At 37.2% G+C, this 18,694-nt stretch overlaps 1 protein-coding gene across 2 annotated transcripts; it reads left to right on the forward strand.

Moving 5' to 3' along the window:
* The first annotated feature begins 14,502 nt into the window (after positions 1-14,502).
* Positions 14,503-18,325, forward strand: LOC126381391 (uncharacterized). Of its 2 annotated transcripts, XM_050030876.1 has the most exons (3): positions 14,503-15,943; positions 16,528-16,662; positions 17,340-18,325. In XM_050030876.1, the coding sequence occupies exons 1-3, from the start codon at positions 15,724-15,726 to the stop codon at positions 17,351-17,353; spliced, it is 369 nt and encodes a 122-aa protein (XP_049886833.1). In that variant the 5' UTR covers positions 14,503-15,723; the 3' UTR covers positions 17,354-18,325. The 2 variants fall into 2 exon arrangements, with proteins under 2 accessions (XP_049886833.1, XP_049886832.1); XM_050030875.1 differs by lacking the exon at positions 14,503-15,943 and having other exon boundaries at positions 16,063-16,662.
* The last annotated feature ends 369 nt before the right edge of the window (positions 18,326-18,694 follow it).

Raw genomic sequence — 18,694 nt, forward strand, 5'->3', positions numbered from 1 at the left:
TCAGTTTCAGTCTGGGTTTCGTCCTGGCCACAGTACTGTCACAGCATTGGTCAAAGTTACTGACGACATCCGACATGCCATGGAGCACAGGCAGCTCACTCTGTTAACTCTTCTTGATTTTAGTAGTGCCTTCAACTCGGTTGACTTTGACGTGCTTCTAGGTATCCTCGAGTCTCTTAACATATCTCCACTGGTGATTGATTGGTTTGATTCCTATTTAAGAGGTCGCTGGCAGTGTGTTCGTGTCGACGACATGACATCTGACTGGTGTGAACTGGCTGCCGGTGTTCCTCAGGGTGGCGTGCTTTCTCCTTTACTTTTTTCAACCTTTATTAACTCTATCACTAATGTCATAACTTCCAACTACCACCTATATGCTGATGATCTGCAACTTTACTCTCACTTTTCGGTTGACGAAGTTACCGCCGCTGTCGCTACCATGAATAATGATCTGCACTGTATTGGTAAGTGGGCTGAATCATTTGGACTTCTTGTTAATCCGGCTAAATCACAGGTCATAATTATTGGTAGCCGACCTATGTACAAGCGTCTTCGCAATATTAATTTACCACCTGTCATTTTTGATGGTGCACCACTGCAATACGCAGAGTCGGTAAAAAATCTTGGTCTGCTGCTTGATTGCAACATGTCGTGGACCTCTCACATTAATCAGGTTAGCAGAAAAATGCATGCTGCATTCCACTCACTGAAGCGTCTTCAGAGTTTTCTTCCCCTTAAGACTAAAATCTCTCTGGCTCAATCCCTCATGCTCCCTATAGCTGATTACGCGGACTCCTGTTTTCTTGACGCCACTGAGGAGCTTGTCAATAAGCTTGAGAGGCTTCAGAATCTGTGTATTCGCTTTATTTTTGGCCTTCGCAAGTATGATCATGTTTCGGAACACAGAAAACAGTTGAGATGGCTCCCGATTAGGTATCGACGGCGATATCATATACTTGTTCTTCTCTTCAATGTTTTAAATAATCCCTCATCGCCACGATACCTGCGGGAGCGTTTCACGTATTTCGCCTCATCTGGTCGCACTCACCGTCCCCTTTACAACTTGCACCTGAAAACTCCCCCCTATTCTACGCAAATGTACGGTGACTCTTTTACCGTGCAGGCCGTCAAACTGTGGAACGCGCTACCCAGGGTCACTCGGGAATGTGACACGGTGGGTAGTTTTAAAAGGAACTTGAAGGATTATTATTTGAGTCTTGCTTAAGTTGCATTAGTCGTATTTGTATGCGTTTACTTATTTATTTAGGTATATATATATATTGTATATAGTGTGTATTTTTTATAAACCAATATAGAAAGTATATCGACGGTAAAAAGCAATCCTGCTGTAAACCACACCCTGGCCAAAATTTTTTTATTTTTGATTTGGAATCAGAAAAAAATTCTGCGTCGAATGGTCCTATTCCCATGGCTCTACGACCTCTAGAAATTTCTGTACAGCGTTGGGATTTTGCTTATTTTTCCAAAAAGACAACTGAATATTTGCTGTAAATAGCATTAAAAACAGCATTTTTCTGTGATATGTCTTTTAAACCAATTTTGTTTTTGCAAATAATTTGATCTTTGTAGTTACAGCACTATTTAATGGTGAACAGTGCGGGTTACTGCATAATTGCATAACACATTTAAGTAACGTACTGTGTTTACTACATTTACTAGACAATAATCTGTTGATCGGCGTTGTTTACTACATTTTAAACAAGTATGATTTTACAGACAATGACAACTTACACCAATTTAAAAACATCGTTATTTACTGGTCATGCACATTTACCGCCATTATAATACGCGCTCGCGCGTATATGACCGCGGGTTACCGCGTCGCTCAGTTACTCCGCGACAGTCGGGAAGGAGTGACATATTTGCTGTAACTATGTTTCGCTACCAATATGGAGTCATTTTTTTAATTATTTATTATTACTTATACGAATGGGTCACGGGATTGTCCATTTGGAGTTGGTCTAATCCTTATTTCTGCCACTAGTGAGGTCGAGCCCACCGGGTGGTTACCCGTTGGGGTAGGCCCGGTGAGCGCACGTCAACTTGTGGCGATGGTCGAGTCCGGTGTAGGAGGGCTGCTCCGTCATATTGCTCGGTCTGAAGAAGGTAGACTCTTTGGGGCGACGACTGTTAACTACCATTCGGAAACGTCACTCACCCTCGAAGGTGACCACAATACTAACTATTCTGCGAAGAGTAGTAGATGTGGACAGCCTCATTCCAGTCGTTGGCAGTCCAATGAAGATGGTCAATACCGCCACTGAACTGGATTAGTAGTGAGGTCAAGCCTCTCGCTATAATGGGCACCGGGTCTATCTTGCTTCGGATGGCGTCCAGGATATCGTAGAGTAGCTGAATAGTCTGCTCCAGCATCTCCAGATTATTCACTGTAGGAAGTAATGTCTCCGCCTGGCCTTCTTCTCCTATGGAGGGGCGGCGACCGCTGTTGTTGTTGCGGTTGGTGTTGGTCGTGGTGGTTCGGAATCCACAGCGGCAGACAGGGCAGGTTTTGCCTTCTTGCGTGAGTGCTTCGACCTGTGCGGTTTATGCCCATCTGGACGGTTGCCGCTGCCATGTGCGAATTCTGGGCTGTCAGTTCGCTGGGATGCTTCGCGACGGTAGCTGCTGCTGTGGGTTTCGAGGCTCTTGCACTCGTTGATGGCGTAGTGCCCTCCATTCGTGTTGCCAGCTCGCGCACCTTTACCGGGCAGGATGAGCTGTTAGCCGGGTAAAGTCCGCTGCAGTTGCAACAGGTAGCCGGTTCCTCACGGGGAGGCATGCAGTCTTTCGCCGCATGGCTTTTACTGCATGGCACGCAGGCTATGGGACGATGACAGTTGTTGCTGCAGTGCCGGAATTATTGGCAGTGGTGGCACTGTGGCGCTTGGGTCTTCTCTATGCTTTGACTTTTATACCAGGCCCCAATGTTTGCCGGATCTCCACGAAGAAGATGCAACCAGGCCTGCCTGTGCGGGCCTGGATGGGGCGGATATACACCTGTTCGTAGCCTCGGTTCTTCAGCTCCTCCTCGAGTTTTGCGATGTCGGTATCCACCGCTAATCCGCGGGTCGCCAGTTTCAGCGAATGTTCCATAGGGGCTGTGTACGTGAACCAAAAGAGACCAGTGTCTTTCTCCAGGTTGGTGACGTAACGCTGGTAAAGCCTGAACTCCTCATTGGTTTTCGCCAGGAAGGGTACTCTTTTGCCGTACGGACGCGCATTGGGAACATGGCCTAACTTATTCCACACCTGTCGGAATTGGTGCGTCCAATTGGGCAGATGATCCACCACTGTGGGCGGAACCTTCTTGCTCGCAAATGCGAGCAGTGGTTGCAAACTCAGCGGGCGCAGGCGTGGGCGTCATCCGCAGGGATGGACATGGAGGCGCATGTGGGGGTGAGCCAGGGGTAGTGTAAACCGCCGCGTATGAGCGCGGTGGCGTCGTCTCCATGTCCAAAGAGGGCATGGAGAAACCGGAGATCGATATAGGTTTTGGTGCGTTGACTACCGTTCTGGCGGTGTTGTTATCCTCTTATTCCCGACATGTTCTGCTCTAGGGAGTTGGGGTAGGGGCACTGGAAAAGGATATGGCCGAAGATCTCCGCCAGCGAAGTATGGCGTGGGAGTCGTATTTGGTGTGCGGCGAGTTGCGGCTCGAGGCAGCAGCTGGCGCCATAGGGATGCGCGAGCGAACAAATGTGCGCGTTCGTTCCTTTGTCACGCCTGCCATTGGGAGAGCCATGCTTCGACCTTAACGGCCTAGGCGTGGCAGGACTGTACCGGTACGAAGCCTAGCGGGCCGTCCCGCAGAGCACTAACTACCACTCCCTTCCCGGTGAGACTCACTGGTTTAGGAGCGGTAACGGTGGTATCGTTTGTCACCGCGCAAGAGAGTACTTTAAAATACACCTCCTACTTCACGCCTCAGGGCGCAGAGTGGGTAGCCGCAGAAAAAGGTTGGCTCCGAGTACCTTCAAAGCTTTAAGTACAGCGGCTAATCTGCCTAACTGGGCACCCTCAACCCTGTTGTCTTATATTTTGTACCGGGTACGAGCCCTCAGCGCCCCCCATTTGTCTAGCCAAGTAAATAATGCCGTTTGCGGCAAATCTACAGAAGTATTTTCTTCAATAGATGCCTAGGTAGGAGTAGTGTATACTGTTTTTGATCTCACAATTTACCTGTTAAATAGTATAGCACGCTACAGGTAGTATTTCCCGTGCTTTAAGCAGTCGGAGTACACTATTGTTGCTTAGGTGTATGCAAGATGGTAATTTTTAATTTCATAATTTAGCTATTTATTAGTGGGTTTATGTTCTTTAACATTTTAAAATGACTTCATATAAATGTCATTCCATACTTACATCATTTTAATTTTATTATCATTTCACAACTTCTGTTAGTTAAGACAATTAAATGCACCAGCTAACACAGACTTATGTCATTTACATCAAAATTGCTATATAGGAATAGTTATTATAAGTGAATTACAACAATTTTGCGTATAAATAAAGTACTTGATTTTCAGTGGCCCATACATTTAACTGCTTCATTTACAGCAACTTTGTGTAACAGAAAAAAAAGTGTGATTGCTGTAACCCACACAAACATAGGCTTAAATTAACTTCTAGTAAGTTTTAGGTATTTGACTTGATAGATAATCAAAAAATACATTTTGGTTCTAAAAATCACATTTATAGGCGTAATAGTTTAGGAGATATGATTTTTTTTCAAATTTTTCAAAAGTTTTTGGGCTCTGGTGAACATTTTGCATTTTGTGGGTTACAGCAGGATTGCTTTTTACCGTCGATATAATATGTTTATATATTTATGAAATATATATTATATTATAATTTATTTAAATGTGGTTTGTAGGTTTAGGTTAATATTGTGTCTTATATTAGTATAAGTAATTTCTAAATAATTTGTACGCGTATGTATGTCTATCTATATAATATTATACGTTGAAAGTCTCTCTTGTCACGTAGGTCAGCTGGAAGAAATCTCTTTGTTTAGAGATAAGCTTGCCTGTACTATCTGTTTTCTTTGTATGTTTCTTGTGTCTGTTTCATTGTGTACAAATAAATAAATAAATAAATAAAGTTCGTATTATCGTACTCATAACCGTTATGCGAATCATAAGCCGTGTAATAAGATCCCTGCTCGTAATACTCCGGCTGATAGTAGGTTGCGTAATCGTCATATGGCATACACTCGTTTACGTTTACATCGTTAGGATATATGGCGTGAAGATTAACGTCGCGGGTCTTAAAATAATTTGATGGAGGCGGATTGCCGTGTTTTGACCAATCGTGTGTGGTCGGGGGTAATACACGGGGTTGGAAATGACTGACGCCACTCATGGGCTTCGGGCCACTGTAAGGTCTTGGGGGCAGTTTGAATACATTACTACGCGGGTATAATTTGGCGGGGGTGCACTAAACATTTGCTGGGTGCGGGTCGGCATACGCGGTTGATTCAAGTATGGATTAAATTGCAGTTTTGGTGGGTTAAAAGCGAAGTAAAGTCAAAGTCAAAGTATTTATTGCACACCATATGGTAAACAGTTATTAAAGATATTATAGTATCACATATGGACCCGGGAGGGTATAGCAAAAACAAACAAAAATATTAAGAAATTACATTAGGACAGAAATAAAATAAAAAAAAAAAATAATAATAATAAGTACTTAACATTAAACAAACTTAATCTAAAAATAACTATGAAAATCTTAAAAACTATTAAAACAAAAACTACATCACTGTCTATTTGTCATGTAAGAAAAACTCTTGCAGTGTGTAAAAACTTTTCTCAATTAGGAATTTTTTTAAGTTAATTTTAAACTTTTTTAAGTTAATTTTAAACTTTTTTATGTTTAAATCTTCCTGTAGTACCTTTGGAATCTTATTGTAAATTTTAACTGCCATGGCAAATGGACCAGAACCTACCATTTCCATGGTTGTTGTGGGGAGCGCTAAACAAGTTTGTGGCCTTAAGTGTCTGGGTCTGGAATATTTTGGGAATAAATGCAAATTCTTTTTCACCATAATGCAAACTTCAAATATATATAAAGATGTGAGTGTTAAAATATTATACTGTTTAAAATAAGGTTTACAGCTTGTCATGGTATCAATGTTAATTATTATTCTGAGGCACTTTTTTTGTAGTGTAAATAATTTGATAACATTACTGCTATTTCCCCACAACACAATTCCATATGATAACCAGGCATGAGCGTACGCATAGTATGCGGTAAGAGCCGTTTTACTATCAGTATTCTTTTTTAATTCATACAGTGCATATGTAAATCTCGATAGTTTTGTTTCCAATTTTCCCACATGTTCTTTCCAATTAATATTAGAATCAATATTTATACCGAGTAATGGAAATGTTTGGACGCATTCGATTTTTACATTATTAAAAGAGTAATTTATATTCAAGGGGCGTCTCTGGTATGGTCCGAATTGCATAATTTTAGTTTTAGTAAAATTAATTTCTAAGTTGTGCTCATTTAGCCAGTTAAAAACTTGAGTTATATTCTTATCCAGTAAGGCATTTAAGTTTGAGTTTCCGTCACAAGGCATTACGATTGAGATATCATCCGCAAATAAAGTACATGACTGTTCTATTGTTTTTGGTAAGTCATTGATGTAGAGCAGGAAAAGGATACAACCAAGGACACTTCCTTGGGGAATTGACTTTATAGCCTCTACTCTTTGTGATCTACATTTAGTTATTTCACCTGACTTATGGTTATAGTGCTCAATTTCGACATGTTGAAATCGGTTGGTTAAATAGGATACAAACCACTGGTGCGCAGTGCCCCGCACTCCTATTCCATATAGTTTCATGAGTAGAATATCGTATAATACTCTGTCATATGCTTTACTCATGTCTAATAATATACCTATCGCATATTTTTTACTGTTAATTATATTTAAAATTTCTGTTATATATTGAAATACTGCAAAAGAGGTTGAGTGGTTTTTCCTAAATCCATGTTGGGATGCACTAAATATGTTATATTTTTCGCAGTAGCTGTACAGTCTGTTCGCCATAGCAGTCTCGAAAATTTTTGCAAAGGTCGGTAAAAGGGCTATTGGACGGTAGTTTGTAAGCTCTGTTTGATTCCCTTTTTTGTAAACAGGTTTTATTATCGATATCTTTAAGAGATCTGGAACTATGCCTTCGGTAAATGATTGGTTTACTAAAAATGATAGTACCGGGGCCAATTCTTTGGCACACTTCTTTATTAGCACTGGTGGTAATTCGTCATGACCAAAACTTGTTTTATTTTTTAACGCGCTTATTATATTGAAAACCTCTTGTGTAGTTGTAGGCCCTAGGTAGATAGAGTTTTCTGAGGGTGCTATCACATGTCGCCCTATAGGTAAAGGCGTTTTAGAGTTCCCAACTGTTACAAAATATCTGTTAAATGTATTCGCAACTGTTAAGGGATGGTCTAGTAGATTGTTGTCTAAGTTTATTTTTATATTGGTTTTAGGTTTCTCTTGAAGTTTGTTTGTTTTTTCTTTAATCAAATGCCACGTAGCTTTCATAATGTTGTCGGCTTTTCTAATTCTTTTGATATTTTGGATTTTCTTCGATGCTATTACTGTTCTTTTTAATAATTTTTCGTACTTTTTATAGTTTTCTTTAAGGACTTGGTTATCTGTTTTATTTATAAATATTTTTAATAGTCTTTTATTTCTACAGGAAGCTCTTATGCCGGTAGTTAGCCACGTTTTTTTATTAAAAGGTTTTATTTTTATTTTTACTAATGGAATACATTTATTTAATATATTTATCAATTTAGTATGTAGTGAGTTATAATTTGAATTTACATTTTTATCAATTGTGATTATTTTACTAAAATCAATTTTCCTTAATTCTGTAATAAAGCAATGTACATTTTGATCACTTATTATCCTTTTTTTTAACACCCATGTGTTACGAGTTTTAATAATTCCTGTCAGTATTTGTATCAAAGAACCTTTATGGTCTGAGAAGCCAAAATCGTGTACAAATATATTAGATTTTTTTACTTGAAAGTTAGTAAATATGAGATCTATACAACTTTTGGTTTTATCTGTTACTCTAGTTGCTTTATCTATATGCTGATGGAAATTGTGACTTTTCATAAGATTTAAAAGATCTAACGAGAGGGAAGATTTCTTTAACATATCGACATTAAAATCGCCACCAATAATTACGTACTTTTTCTTATATTTTTTCTGTACATGCTGCAGGAGTTTTGTCAGTGAATTATAAAATACATTCGGCATCCTTTTATTATCTGGCCAGTAGAGTACAATTAGTATTAAGTTAAGCTTCTCTATTTCAATTGCACAGGTTTCAAAAACAAATTCTACACTCATTTCTCTTATCTCTGGCAACTCGATACAATCTAGTTCTTTATTTAGAAAGATGGAAACTCCCCCTCCCCTATGGAACGATCGATAAAAACACGATACAAGTTTAAATCCCTCTACGTATAATAAATCTAATTTATCTTTTGTTATTAGCGTTTCTGATAGGCATAATGCCTGTATATCTTTATCGGTTTCAGTCGCAGCTTCAAGCAAATGACGTTTACTGTTTAAACTACACACATTTTGGAACAGTATTTTTATGTTATAGTAATTATTAGGTAAATAATTCAAGCTATCCTGCTTCTCTTTCTTGTCTTGTGTATTGTAAAATCCATTTATAAACTCTTCGAGACTAGTATCAGAGTGCTGTTTTTTCCCACTATTTACGAAAAAAAATTTCTCTATCTTCTTTATCATTTTCCGATGTCTTGTTTAAGTTGTTCACTTGGATCCAGTTTTCTATTTCAGTTATCTTTTCGTCGACTTGTTTGAAGATAGTTTGCATGCCACGGTTATTTACAGTGCCACCTTGTGTGTGGAACATGGTCACATCATACTTCAGGTTTAAATTAGAGTCGATCAAGTAGGCATATTCATGGTTGATTACATCTTCGTTTAGTATTTTATTAAAGTGTTCCACTCTCCAATTGTATACATTTGAATATCTTGCGCATTTGAATGTTGGTGAGCAGATAATGAAGTTTGTATTGTGTATTTTTTTTAATGTTTCTCGAATGATATAAACAAGGTCTTGGTAGTTATTTGAATAGTTGAATTCTTCTTTTGAATGTTATGGGCGATAGGCTGATCCCTTATCACCATAAGGTTCATCATATCCATCTTTGGACTTCGTATCAACAGTGGCTGCAAGTTGTCTTTGATTACTTGTGGCTCTGCCCACCCCATTAGGGATTACGGGCGTGAGTTTATGTATGTATGTATGTTGAATTCTTCTTCGCCGAGTAATATAAGGCAGAAGTCATTCATTGTATAATCTTCATCTCTATTTCTTCCAATATCTTCTTTATACTACGATTTGGCATAAGATAGTGGCATAGGTCGTATTTTGCTAATGTATTTTCTGCAATTTTGAGAACTTTGTTTCTTTTATTTGTACTTATTATACATATTCTGTGGTTTGGTTGTAGATTTTCTTTCTGTGTCCTTTTTGTATAACTTTTCTGTAAAGCTAGCTGTTCAGGAGTCAATGCCTGGGTAAGTTTTAACTCTAATGTATCTATTTGGCTTTTTAGTTGTAAAATTTCTTTTTCGGCCTGTGATATTTTTTGCTGTAATTCCATAACTTGCTTTTTTAGTTTAATTTTATCCAAATCTAGACTAGTGCGTGTATTAGACATCTTACCTTGCGGTGTTTCAAAATCATGTGTGTCTCTTCTGGTAACTGAATGACTCTTTTCCTTTGGTGTAGATGCATTCAGCGTTGTAATTGGTGGGCTAGAGCATATTATTTTGAGAGCCTTCACCTCTTGGGTCAATTTGCTTACAGTCCTTTTTAGCTCATGATTTTCACAAATAGTATTTTCCAGCTCATTTTGTGTAGTAATTAAGTCTAAGGTGAGTGTGCCAATCTGTTCTTTAAGTTCTAGATCATTACTGATGCATGGTTGTTCCTCCATATTCTTAGTTATGACTTCTAGGGAAATATATTGGTCATAGGTATCTCCCTCTGATGGAACGCTTGAGTCTAATGAGTAGGAGTCAATTTTATTTGTAGTTTTAGATTTTGAAGGCTTTGTACTACTGGCTTTTGAGCCGTTGTCTGCATGAACAGCACTTGGACTAGATGGGTTGCTTTTAATTTTGTTTTGTTTTTTCCTGGTTGTTATATTTTGGTGAATATTAGTTGTATTATGCAATGGTTTTTCTGATTCACATCTACTTTTCTTAATACATGTCGTGCATTTCCATTGTTTTCTTTTCTCTGTAGTCATTAATTGGTACAATTTTTCAGAGCATCCAGAACAATCGAAATGATATTTATTGTTGCAGGTGAAACATTGAATTGTGTCCCGAATTTCGGCGACTTTTTTACAGTTTGTGCAGTGTATGGCCATTTTCTTCTTTTTTCTAATATTGACTATTTTTCAATAGTATGTTGTATTGTATGTATTGCTGCTGCGGTCCACTAAATGTAGATATATTGTGAATTTTGTGGTTTGTTTATATTTTAACGGTTAAATACTTATAGTTTTTGTTTCACGCACTGATTTTTTAACAAATTCGCGTCCAAAATCGCTACTAATAATCACTCACTATATTTACAATTTATACTTTTTCTCTATATATATATTTATATATAATAATTATTTTTTATGACTTTTACTTAAAATATAAAAAAAGAGAAAAAAAAAAAGAGCCAAAAACAGTAGTGACTCGATGGTAGATTCGAAACCGCGTCTCCGTAGTGGGAGTCTAATAGCGTTGCCACTACACCACAAACGTTACGTTTACATGCACCAAATATCTAATCTATTTGTTCGCGTGCAGTTGGCGTTAGCTGATATAGTTTAGGTACTCATTTTAAACGAACGTTACTATCTAATATTTAAAATTTAGCACTATTTCACTGTTTTAATGTTTCATTTCACTTTACTATTACACTTATTGTCATACACTAAATGTTTTTAAGGTATAATATTATGTAATTGTCTGTTATTTTTTATTTAATTTTGATAGAAACGACTTAGACTGTTTTTACCACTATTTTTTGTTCAAAGCCGTCACAAACGATATCACTTAATAGTTGTCACATATTACACATGTTTTTATCTTCTCAGCGGTTTTGTTGCACTTTATCTATTTATTTACAAACATTTACATTAGAGATGTGTACATTGTTGCGCCACCTAGCGGCGAATCCCCGAGTAAGCGGGTTGATGTTGCATGACAGGAGGTTTCATGGGGTTATTAAAATTGAATGGTTTGGGTATGTATGCATTGGGCATTGGCATATTTACAGGAGGTTTGTAACTGTGTGAATTAAAATTTTGTTTCGGAAACCCTTCGCTCTTTTGTTTAAGATACAGGGCGTTTAATTCTTCCTGTACATATTCCAGTGCCTGTTCTATAGTACTAGGACGCATGCACCTTATACGAGACCCTAGCGGATCATTTAAGCCGCGCACGTATGCCTGCATTGTTAATTTCCTGTACAAGTCGCGTTTAGCTTCGATTGTGGTGGGAACGGTTTCGTGTAAGGTGACATAAGTCATGATAGTCGAGAAAAGCGTTTGACACTTAGCATAAAATTCTTGCGGGGTGAGATTCCCTTGTGTCTGGAGTGCGAGGTCGTTATAGAGGGCGGTCTCATCCCTCTGGTCAGTAAAATTATTTATAAGGACATTCTTAATCCCATACCAGTTGTCTGGAATGCCATTTGAATTAATTGTCCTGGCTGCTGGACCGGTGATTTTGTTTAAGATGCCATTCAACAAACATAGGTTACTTAAATGATTACCTGGAATTATGTAAGTTTCCACTAACTCATCACAGAGCCTAACGAACCTCATCAACACGTTAGGGTTCCCGTCAAAATCGGGTACCAGGCGGAGGGCCTTATATATGACATCAGGATCAGCTGCCATAATGTCCTCTATACTATCTGGACTACCAGATTCAAAATCTATATTTCTAAACCTATCAATTTGCGAGACCCTAGACTGCCTATTCACAGTCCGAGGGGTTCTACTACTAGGGTGGAAAATTTTGAATTTTCCTTAGATACTAAAGGGCAAAAGGGAATAGCAACACTATGAAGAAAATTAGCGGTGCACTTACTTGAACATTTCTCTCGGTTTCTCTGAGCAGCTATCGATGTCTGGATAACTCCGGCGTGGACCTCGTGGGTGTAGAATCTCGGTGAAGACTTGATAGTCAATTAGCGACGACGACGGTTTCGATGTGAGAAAAAGTCTTTCGCGCACTAACCCGAGTATCCTACCGACTGCGCCAATTACGTAGGCTGTAGCCGGAGGACTCAAAAAAACCGAAAAGATTTCTAAACTATTTAATTAAATTTAAATGTATTACAAAGTAATTAATTATTAACTTATAACTAAAGCCTATTGACTCGACCGATGTGAGTATCAAAGTGAAGCGCCGGGGTCGTCACGTAGGCCAGCAGGCACGAGGCACGAGGCGCAGCATCAGCAGTTTACTTCATATTGCGAAATTATATATCATAGGCAAAATAATGGTGCCGTGTGCAGTGTCGTCATATGTCAGCGATTCCCTTTAGGTACTGTCGCGTAACACGCGTATTCGTAGCGATGTGTCTGCGCGTCCTTTCTTTATAAAATTTAAAATAATGACGTTTCCGTGCTTACTAATATACCAGGCTGCTCTTTATGCGTACAACAATAGAGAGTTGTACAGTTGCAGAGGTGACAGACGAGGACACGATGCTCGGCACGCGCATATACTCGACAGGGTGCCTCATAGGCTCCGGAGGAGCGCGAAAACTGTGCATGTCATGGCCCCGGGAGTGTACAACAAACTGCCTGACCATATCATACAAGCAAAGAATTGTACTATATTTAAATTTAAACTTAAAAAATGGCTTATTGAGCAGGCATTCTATAGTTTTGACGACCTGTAATTGAATATATTTTAATGTAATTGAATTCCGTAGTAATATTTAATTTAATTGAATTTTGTAATATCTGTGACGTGTAATTATTATTATCAATAAATGACTATGACTATGACTATGACTATGACTAAACCAAATTCAAGCAACTGCATACCATCATGAAAGTATAGGATCTTTAGAAAACTCACATAAATCCTTAGGAGCTTTCCTAAGAATCCAGACAGATAATCATTATCAAATGTGGAGCTCATGGATACCATACTGGTGTTTTGCATATAATACTACTGTACACAGTGAAACAAAATTTACACCATTTGAACTAGTATTTGGAAAACTATGTAATATACCAAACAATCTTATGAGTAAAGTTGACCCAATTTATAACTATGATAATTATCCAATAGAATTAAAGTACAGATTACAGAAATCACAATTAGAAGCTAGAGAAAATTTAATAAAATCAAAGGAAAAAAGAAAAACAGTTCATGATAAAAGGATAAACGCAATAAAATATGAACCAGGAGATTTAATATTGGTTAAAAATGAAAATAGAGATAAGTTGGGTAAAATTTACCTAGGACCATTCACAGTCATTAGTGATATGGGTGAAAATGTAAAAATAAAAGAAGATAACAAAGAAAATATTGTGCACAAGAATAGGACAAAGCTGTATTTTGTGTAAACAAAAATAATAATAATATACTTTAATTATTATTATTTTTTTCCCAAAGGATGAAGATGTGGTGTAGGAGTAGGTAGATATATAAGAAAAACAAAGAAAGAAGAGTCGGTACACGTGTATACCATATAAGGTTTGTTTTGATCGTAACAAGAGGAAAGAAATATTATATGACCATATTCTATGACCATTTACGGATAATGAGATTAGTTATAAGATACCTTAAACTTGATCCTTAACATAACATTGTAACCCAATATAAATTTATCATAAGAATGTTAGTCATACAACCCATTATAAATAGGGTGCATTTATTCAAATAAATTCAGTATTTAATCTGCACTTGGGCCTTTCATTTCGAACCGCTACCCACCGCATCACACCGCGTTGTAGAAAAACTGGGCATATACTACGGAACTGTCCACAACCTGACCTACGAAGCTGCTTCAAGTGTGGTAAGTGTTCGGACCACGAACAAAATATAAAAATATCTATGGTTTTGTTACTATTAAAAAGGTATTGTCATAGACAAATAGTTGACTTCCTTCTTGGCATCAAAAATGGATGCATACATATTTCATATTTTCTTGTGTTAAATTAATTAATTCAACGAATACTAAAAACATGTTGATTTATAAAACATTAATAATAAAAGTGTAAAATGTGTGAATAAGTGAAAAACCAATAAACTTTCAAATATTACTTTATGTGGTCGTTTAAATTACCAAACCAGCACACCACTCAACCATCACACTAGAACGCCACATAAAATTGGTCCTTCGAGCGTGAAACAAAAATGGTCCTTCAAGCATGAAACATGAAGAACATCAAGATGAAAAAATAATATTATAGATCCTTCGGAGTACAATGTGATGACTATCGTTGAGATCACATAAAACAAAGCCTGCATTTCGTCGGGATGAAGAAATTATCTTCACAACCTTTGAGCTATCTTCAGGGTTGAGTACTTATCTGCGTGTTGACTTCGCGTTGAAGTAATCTTCAGCAATACCTTCGAGCTATCTTCAGGGTATTTCAAACTACGTGTTGTCTCCGCGTTGAAGAAAATTATCTTCAAAAAACACCTCTGATCTATATCGAGGTATTTATATTTTAACTACTTAAATACGTGTTCTACGCGTCGAAGAAAATTATCTTCAGAAAACCTTTGATCTATATCGAGGCATTTATAATTTAACTACGTGTTCTACATTTAGAAGACAAATAACATAAAAAACAATAACCCGCAATATCGTCGGAGTTTACAAAAAACCATCGTGTCATCGTCGCGGTGAAGACATTCGTGTAATTACGAAACAAGAAGAAATAAGAAGTTAGTCCTATTTACAATAATTTACAAGCTATTTACATATATACACCTTTTTATATACATATAGAAGAAGTGAAGACAAAGAAAAATAGAAAACGGATTGGTTTCCTATAATAAATAATTCGTCGTAAGAAGAAATTAATAATAAGAAAACTAAAATCATCATAAGAAGAAATTCATCGTTCATTTCGTCATAGAAAATTTACTTCGTGTCGTCAGTGGTTCGTAATAATATTTTATTCAACATTTTCGTATCCTCCATTTTGAAGATAGAAGAAAGAAGCAATTTATTGTCAAGATATTTTTTCCACATTGCAACATTACCGTTCATTCGACGTCATCGTCATCGGTCAAGTTTCTAGGCGGGAAGAGTCCGTCGGGTATCGTCGGCAAAAGTCGGAAGTTTTCGCATGCGCAACTTTGGCAAGATTTCTCCTCGACCAAGGACAACTGTCATTATTCTACTCGTTCAGCAACACCGAGGGACGCATGGTAAAAATAAATAATCAAATTAATATCACACAACCACAACTACGTTGACAATTTGTAATGTCATATTGTATTTTTTTTTAATGTCATGATACAGATTTATTATTTTTTTTAAGAAAAATATCAAGTAATTTTGTACGAGACGCCATTTTGGTCGCCTTCTTTCTTTGCGCTGCAGTGTTTTGTTTTGCGTACACATATAAAGTAAATTGTTAATTAAGATGGAGTTAAAAGAATACGTTAGTAATCGAAGTTACATCAAAGGTAGCATAACTCGAATTGAGACTTATTGCACGGGGGCACAGTTTGATGCTTCTGCATGCAACTTGTTGCGCGAAAAGCGGCTTCGCATTGTTCAACTGTTTAAAGATTACGAGAAGCTGAACAAGCAGATCCTATTGCTTGACCCTGACGACAAGGAGAACTACGACGAATACGAGAGTAAGTATTTTAAATGCATTTCAATAATTGACAATGCTACAAATAAAATTCCGAGTCCCCACATTCAGGGAGATTTCAAAAAATTACCAAAAATTACAATCCATCCTTTTATGGTAAAAACATTGTGGACTATTACCCGTTCATTAATATGTTTAAAGCAGTGATTCATACTGACACCAAATTAACTTTGTGTGAAAAGCTTTATTATTTGCGCTCACATTTGGCTGGGGAAGCTTTCGATTTAATAAAAAACTTAACGCTCACTGATGAGAATTATAACACAGCACTGGAGTTACTTGAAAACAGATATGATAACATACCTAAAATCGTTAATTATCATGTTAATTGCATACTTGAATTGCCATCTTTTACAAAATGCACTTCTGAGCACTTGCGGTCACTCATTGCAAATGTTAAGTTGCACTTGGGAGCTTTGAAAAACTTAGAGCAGCCTGTGGACAAGTGGGACATCCTATTGATAAATATTTTAGCAAAAAAGGTGGATAGTTACACATATAGGGGCTTTCACTTAGAAAGGGATGCCAAGGTTGTACCTAGCATGGCTGAATTTACCACATTTTTAGAAAAACGCGCCATCGCGATGGAGAATACTGCAGAGGAGAAGCTGACTGCAGAGAAGCAGCCGCATAAGCAGCAGCCAATGAAGTCTGGTAAGGCTAGTTTCGTGGCTTCCGGCGTGGCTTCTAACATCAATACATGTAAGTATTGTCAGCAACCTCACAGATTGTTCGAGTGTTTCAAATTTAAATTAATGCCTGAAAAAGATAGACATCATTTTGTAAAAAATAATAATTTATGTCCATTATGCCTGAATTATCATCGAGGCCAATGTATGCTGCGTCTCAAGTGTGCCATTTGTCAACAAAAGCATAACACCCTAATCCACATCCATACACCAGCTGCTGCTCATCACAGCGCTTCTAACGATAACAACACTGCTGCTGTTTCTATGTCCGGCACTTCTCGGGCAAAAAATGTGCTGTTGCCTACTGCAAAGGTACGGCTCATAAGTAAAAATGGTACTTTTATATATGCCAGGGCCCTGCTCGATAGTGGGAGCCAAATGTCTTTTATTTCAGAAAAAATTGCTGAACAAATTGACTGTGACATAAGTCACACAAACCAGGTGATCACAGGAATCATTGAGGGCACCAATAGTGTCACTAAAAAGGCGGATTTGTCTGTTTACTCGTCTATAAACGAGTTTAATATGCCTGTGTCATGCTGTGTAGTTAAAAACATAACGTGCCAATTGCCACAAGAAACATTTGATATTTCAAATTTTAAAATTCCATCTTATGTCAAATTAGCTGACAAAAACTTCAACCAAACGGATGACGTCTCTTTATTATTGGGATGTGATATTTTCTTCCAGGTGCTGCAGCGTGAGTCGTTGCCGTTATCCCCATCTGGTCCATTTTTGGTCAATACAAGTTTTGGATATGTCGTCGCGGGGAATTTGCCGGTATCTGCTGGCAAAATTTCTTCATGTAATCTATGCCTTACAATTGAAGGTAAAAATAATATATTTAAAGGTTGCAATGACATTGAAGGTAATAATTTATTAAAAACCTGTGATGATATTCCGGACATAAACTTAATTCCTGATTCAATAATTGAAGATAATTCTTTAGTTAATAATTGTAATTCTATTCAAGGTCAGGCTTCAACTAATACTTGCAATTCACAAAAAACTTCAATATGTGAACTTGATAATAATATCTCCAAATTTTGGGAGTGTGAGAAGGTCCCTACTGTGTTTAAAGAGGGCACCACTGAACATGAGTTAGCAGAAAAATGTTTTCAAAATTCTGTTAAACTAATAAATAAACGATTTTCTGTTGCATTACCACTAAAACTTGATTTACAAGATGTGCAATTAGGTGAATCATTTTCAACTGCATTACAAAGGTTTTATAACCTAGAAAAACGATTTTTAAAAGATGTCTATTTGCATCAAAAATATAAAAGTTTTATTCACGAGTACATTGAGCAGGGACATGCGTGTTATTATGATATTTCTAACTATGACATGAGTGCAGGTAATGTTTATTTTCTTCCTCATCATCCAGTAATCAATCCAAACAGTAAGACAACCCCCGTACGTGCAGTGTTTGATGCTAGCATGAAAACAAAAAATAATTTGTGTTTAAATGACATCATGTTAAATGGGCCGGTTGTTCAGAACGACCTTTTTGACATTCTGATTCTATTCAGAACTTATAAGTTTGTTTTATTGTGTGACATTAAATCAATGTATAGATGCATTCTAGTTGACAATAAGTACTGCTGTTTACAAAATATATTGTGGAGAGATAACATGCATGATCCAGTTCAGTGTCTTCAATTACAAACCGTTACTTACGGTGTAACGAAGCATTTCGGACCAACGAGCCTTGTAGCGACATCTTGTGGTTTCTGGCGATATATCGTTGTTTTATATTTTACCCGCAGGAAATCACAGATGGCGCTGCAGGGTTATCGATGGGCCCGAATATTTTTAATTATTTTATTTTCTTCAAAATTTGGTATATTCAAATTCAAATTCAAATTATTTATTTCAGATTAATATCCATAATTATAAGTATAAGTACATCAGATTAGATTAGATAAATTAGATAAATTAAAATTAAATTATATATATGTAGAAATTGAGGTTGGGTAAAACAAATAAAATCCGTCAAGTTCACTGAGACACTGAGTTTATTATTATTTTCCACTATTTTAAAC

The sequence above is a fragment of the Pectinophora gossypiella genome, unplaced genomic scaffold (assembly GCF_024362695.1).
Source record: "Pectinophora gossypiella unplaced genomic scaffold, ilPecGoss1.1 Pgos_49, whole genome shotgun sequence".
Classification (NCBI taxonomy): domain Eukaryota; kingdom Metazoa; phylum Arthropoda; class Insecta; order Lepidoptera; family Gelechiidae; genus Pectinophora; species Pectinophora gossypiella.